General features: G+C 41.3%; 1 protein-coding gene across 1 annotated transcript in view; it reads left to right on the top strand.

Annotated features, from left to right (window-relative positions):
- Positions 1–2,690, top strand: part of SCAMP1 (secretory carrier membrane protein 1) — a gene marked incomplete at its 5' end in the record, with an annotated part of 6,053 nt that extends 3,363 nt beyond the window's left edge. Inside the window, 2 exons of the mRNA XM_010160343.1 lie at positions 600–717; positions 2,502–2,690. Of these exons, the coding sequence (XP_010158645.1) occupies positions 600–717; positions 2,502–2,666 (283 nt within the window). The remainder of the gene's footprint in view (positions 1–599; positions 718–2,501) is intronic.
- Between the last annotated feature and the right edge of the window lie 2,673 nt (positions 2,691–5,363).

Below are 5,363 nucleotides of genomic sequence, written 5' to 3'. Positions count from 1 at the left end.
ATGGCCCAGTACAGGGGGACAATCACTGCCCTGGTCCTGCTGGCCACGTTGCTCCTGATACAAGCCAAGATGCCGTTGGCCTTCTTGGCCACCTGGGCACACTGCTGGCTCATATTCAGCCGGCTGTCACCCAGCGTCTACGGAGCCTTTTCCATCAGGCAGAATTTAAATGGGTCTTCCCACACAGAAGCTCTGTGTGTGTGGCATGTTTTTGTTTTGTACTTAAAGATGCTAGAAGCTATCTTTTTTAGGGACATTTTCTCTTCCACGAAATCACATAGTGTTAAATCAGTCTGAAATGATAGTATGAAAAAAAAAAAATTGATGAGCAACTTTCTAATTTCTTCACAATTGTGCTCAAGGTTGTCATCTTTACTACAGTTTTTCATATGGTTTCACTGCTCTGAGAAAATCGAAACTAAGTTCCAGAAGCTTGTTACAGAACCGAAAGGTGCTGCTTATGTACAATTCCTATGACTTCAAAAATATTCAAAGTTGATCAGAGCCAGGAGGTTATAAATCTTCCCTTGATGTGAATACCTGTGGTGGAATGGTTTGTGTGCTGTGCTGGTAAAGTCTGCCCTTTCTTTTTCCTTTAGCGGGTGGATTTCATCTCTGACCGGTCTTAACAAGAGTATTCCTGTTGGCATTATGATGATAATCGTAGCTGCACTTTTCACAGCATCTGCTGTTATCTCATTAGTTATGTTTAAAAAGGTAAGCTACGTACTACTTCCCTCATTTCCTATTTTTGGTCTGGGTTTTGCTTTCCTGTTGGAGAGAGGTAATCTGTCCCAAAGTACTGGGGATTAAATTATATTCTTAGGGGTGTGCTTTGCCTGTTAACACCTGTACTTTCTTGGTTATACTGTTGTGGAGTTATGAAATGTTGTTTGAGTGATGCACTTATAGTTTGCAAAGTAAAACGGGGCAGGATAGCCCTGGAAGAGAGAAGTTGGGCGGTAAGCCCACAAGGAAAGGGTGGGTGAATGCGCTGGGTGCTCTGTACCTGTAGATGCCAGGTTGTAATTTCCAAATCTCTGGTGATTCATCAGGCTGAGTGAAGTGTGATTCAAGTGATAATCTGAAGTTGCAGCTCATCCCAAAATCGCTTCCACTAAAATCAGTAGAAGGCGGCGATGCCTGGCACCTCAGGAAAGGGTTTTTATTTCTCTGTTCCTATTGTTTTCATGTTTTGTTGTCAATTAGCACACGTTGCATAACGGCTCAAAGAAAGATGCTTTTTTGCTGTGGTTCCTTCTTGTGAATCCTCCATCAAGACTTAAGTTTAGATGCTAGTGTGCTAGTAAGTTTTTGATATTGTTTAGATAAACTGTCGCTGAGACTTGTGCTGACGATGGGCTGGCAGTTCTAATAGTTCAGCCTCAGTTACAGTTCGGCTTAAATATTTTCACATACCCAAACTCTTCTTAAATGCTGCCTGGAAATGTCCCTTCTCACTTGTTTTCTGCATAAATACTCAGGTGCAGGAGAAAGAAACAAGCAAGAAAAATGTATGGTGGAGCATTTTTTTTTTAATTCTCTTCCTACCATATGCATTTGGATTTTTCTCAAAAATCTGGATGCTCAGATGTGACCTTGTTCATCTTTATGGAAGAAAAATGGTCATATTTATAACAAACTCACATCATCAGTTTTCGTGCTACACCTGAATGAAAATGCCTTTGCAGTATTATTTGCCAACCTGATTGTGACTTGACTGAATGAGTCAGAAATAGCATTGCATTTTAATACTCAGGTAATTGGAAGTTACTCAGGATTTGGATTTTTTGTTGTACTAGATGTTACACACCGTATTGTTAAGGGTGTTTGTAGGTCATACTGTTTAATACCTCTCATTATGCAGAGTTGCTGGTCATCGTGCTGGTTTAGCAGATACATTATCTACATTACTAGGATGTTTTATACTTTTTAATATTCAGTCATAACTTCCCTTGTTCTGGCAACCGTACCAGTCAGGGAAATGAAAATGTTTCTACACACCGATGTAGAAGAAAATTCACCAATACATTGTTAACAGCACACACACTGGATTCCAAGCTGCCTTTTTGTTTTGTTTCCTGGTGTTTGGTTTGTGGTGGTGTTGGTTTTTTTTTTAAACCTGCACAGTTACTAACTCTTCTGATGAGCACGGCATGTGGGTTGTATACAGGTGGAAGCAGCAGACGTTTTTGAAAGCTATGAGCTCTGCGTTCTGCTAAGGATGCAGCCCGTTTCCATATTTTAAACGAGCTGTTTTACCCAGTATGTACCACACGCGTTTTACTAAAGACTGGACTTGCAAAATCAAAGTGTGTGTGCCGCAGGGCGGTGGAAAGTTCAGGATTTGTGGGGAAAAGAAGTCTGTTTGCTCATTTCTGGGTCCTTCCAAACATGAGCACACCCCGTTTCCCTACCTTTGCACCCGCGGCTTTGCTTTTAGCCTGCCTGGAAACGGGAGGCTGAGCACGGTTTTTTTGACTGCTTTTCCCCCTCCCTAGGTGCACGGTCTGTACCGCACGACTGGTGCCAGTTTTGAGAAAGCGCAGCAGGAGTTTGCCACGGGAGTGATGTCCAACAAAACTGTACAGACTGCTGCAGCCAACGCCGCCTCAACTGCAGCAACCAGCGCAGCTCAGAACGCGTTCAAGGGTAACCGGATGTAGGGGAGCACAGGTCGCCACGGTTCTCTTCGACTGGGCTTTATTTTCCTGTCACTCATACTCCCTGAAAGCCTAGATCAAACTTCACACAGCATGTTTGTCTCTTCTGCAGCTGTGCATGGGTAAAATGGGTTTATTTCATTATACATCTATTTATTTTAAAAAGGTGACCATTCTTTGCCCTTCTTTAAGACGCTGCATTCTAGAATATAAGGCCTTCTGTAGCTCATGGAGGGTAAATAATTCCAACAGTTAATTCCAACAGAATGAGTTGTGGTATGTGATGATTAAGAATTTCGAAGGGTTTTTTTGTGGTTCACTCCAGTTTTTGGTTTGGTTTTTCTTTTTTTGAACTTCAGGAAAGCACTTTGGATCAAATATTTTTCTTCATAAGGACCGTTTTCCCCATTTCTACCATAAATAAGTGGGTAAGTGGGATAGACTGAGAGTTGTAGACAGTTCGGTTTGGCTACTGCTTTCGCAGTTTCAGCAGCTGCTGGAGGACAAGTACAAGGAGGGTAGATACTATAAATTCTTTTCTGGGGATATTTTTAGAATAAGTCTTTTGATATAAACCTGTAAGTTTGCATGAATACTGTTACTTGATCTTGTTTAAATAGTGTTTTGGTCCAGAATTTACCTGTGCCACTTTATAGCGTTTGTTTTTATCTCTCTCCATGGAGTATTCTCTACCTGTGAGAAATGACTATGGTGCATAAACATTCTGTGTAGTAGAATGTGCAATGCAATGTACAGTTTAAGGAAGTTAACTTGGTGGTTTCAATCACAGAGCTAAATGATTATATATTTGCTATTTTTTAATTTCAGTATTCATGTCTTGGGGTAATAATTTTGCTGGAAAAGAAACCAATATTGACTTCTAGAACACTAGTTTCTTTCCTCCCTTCCCTCTTCTATGTGCAGTGGTATTTTTGTTGTATCTGGGATTTCTTGGGGTTTGATTTTTTTTTCTTTTAAAGTGTAGATTTGTGTTTTAACAGTGGTACTAAATTTCTAGCCTAGTCAGTCACTCTGTTTATTGCTTTTCCAAAAATCTAAATACACAGCATTTAGTTTTCTAACAGGAATGTTGTCTAAAACCAAGCTTTTAAGGCAATGGCGTTTAACAGATACTTGAATTCATTTTAACGTTAACTCAGCCATCTCTGTGGTGTGATTTAAGCTGGGAGGGGGAAAAAAGGCTTTTAAACTATTTGGAGTTGGAAAAGTGAGAAATCTTTATCAAAGTCAAATTTTAACTCATGGAACTGGAGGCCTAAGGGGTTAAATTGGTGCTGTGGAAATGAACAATCTGAAGTGGTACATGCCATCAGAATATTCTAGAACAGAACTGGGTCTTCAGTGTGATGTCAGGTTTCTCTCCTCTGAAGACCCGGTTACATTCTTGGGTTGCCTCACGAGTCTTATGCACAACACCTGGGCTGTTGTTTCAAGCTGCCTTTTAGGAAGTGAAAACGGGAAGGACCAGATCCCCCTGCCTCTGTAAGGGTGCACTGTCGCTGAGGGGAGTTCAGCTCTCGGGGTGAATCACCTTGAATACGCGTAAAATTCTGAGGCCCCTCCGTGTTCTGAATGCCGACCGATGTTCGTAGCTTCTTCTGTCACGGCACTGTATTCATGGCAACAGAAGAGCATTCCGAACACTAAACCCCCTACCTTGATCTCTGGGTCAGTGTTGTACTGTCAGTACCAAGTCCCTGTTAGTCTCCTTTCTTTTGCTCATTTTTTTCTTTTTAAATCCAACTTGAATTCAGATAAATGTCGTGGTTTCCCCTCCGCTGAGGTTCGTATTAATCGATACACTGGCTTCTAGGTGTTCTCCGCATCAAAATTTAAGAGCAGTTTCAATATTCTGTGTCACAGGGGCTCTAAAATTTCAGACTGGTGGACGTGCTGGCATGGAACCTAAATTTGTGTGGGATGCTATTAAAGCTTCCCAGAAACAAGTTTTCTGCTGAGGTCCAGCATCATCCCTCCAGCAGCTGGGTGTCAGGGGTGTGCTTTCCATAACCTGATGGGCTTACCGTGAGGGCCGTGTCTGGGAAATCCACCGTCGGCTGCTCTTGAATCCACACCTCTGTCGCTCCCTTGGGTAGAAATCCCAATTTAACGGAAGTTGAAGATGGCATAGTGACGTACATGACCAGGATTTATTATGGGAAAAAAACATTAGGAATAAAAACTGAGTTTGGTAAAATTCTTTTTCCCCGAAAAGGCTTGAAGGCTCCTTGAGAAAACAAATTTATTGTTAGAAGCATAGGGAGCGTTGGCTTGTGATGTCATGGGTTGAATGTTCGGATTTAAACCCTTCTGAATGAAATTCAAGGTTCAGTTACACGTGAATTGTTTAAACCAATAAAATCTCTGACACTTTGCAGCCCAAAAAGGAGAAGTTTGGGTCTAGCTTTGAAAACAGAAGGCTGGTATTTGTTACAGTATTTCATACCTACGAAAGCCAGATTTTACAGTCTCTTGTTCATTAAGTGGAGTATGGCTCCCACTTCAGTTGTCCTTTTGTAGTTTTGTGGCAAATTGAGTACGAAGTTCGAAGTTTAAACACTGGAATGTCAGTAGTCGTCAATCTATAATTTAGGAGTTGGTTTTATTTATCTGAGGGATGTTTGTATATTTTGTAAATTACCAGCAGTGCTCTGCCATCCTGGTGAATGTCATGGTTCC

Source organism: Eurypyga helias, unplaced genomic scaffold (genome assembly GCF_000690775.1).
Source record: "Eurypyga helias isolate BGI_N326 unplaced genomic scaffold, ASM69077v1 scaffold23161, whole genome shotgun sequence".
Classification (NCBI taxonomy): domain Eukaryota; kingdom Metazoa; phylum Chordata; class Aves; order Eurypygiformes; family Eurypygidae; genus Eurypyga; species Eurypyga helias.
The sequence above is the reverse complement of the archived record's forward strand: the minus strand, read 5'-3'. Positions and strand labels throughout refer to the sequence as shown.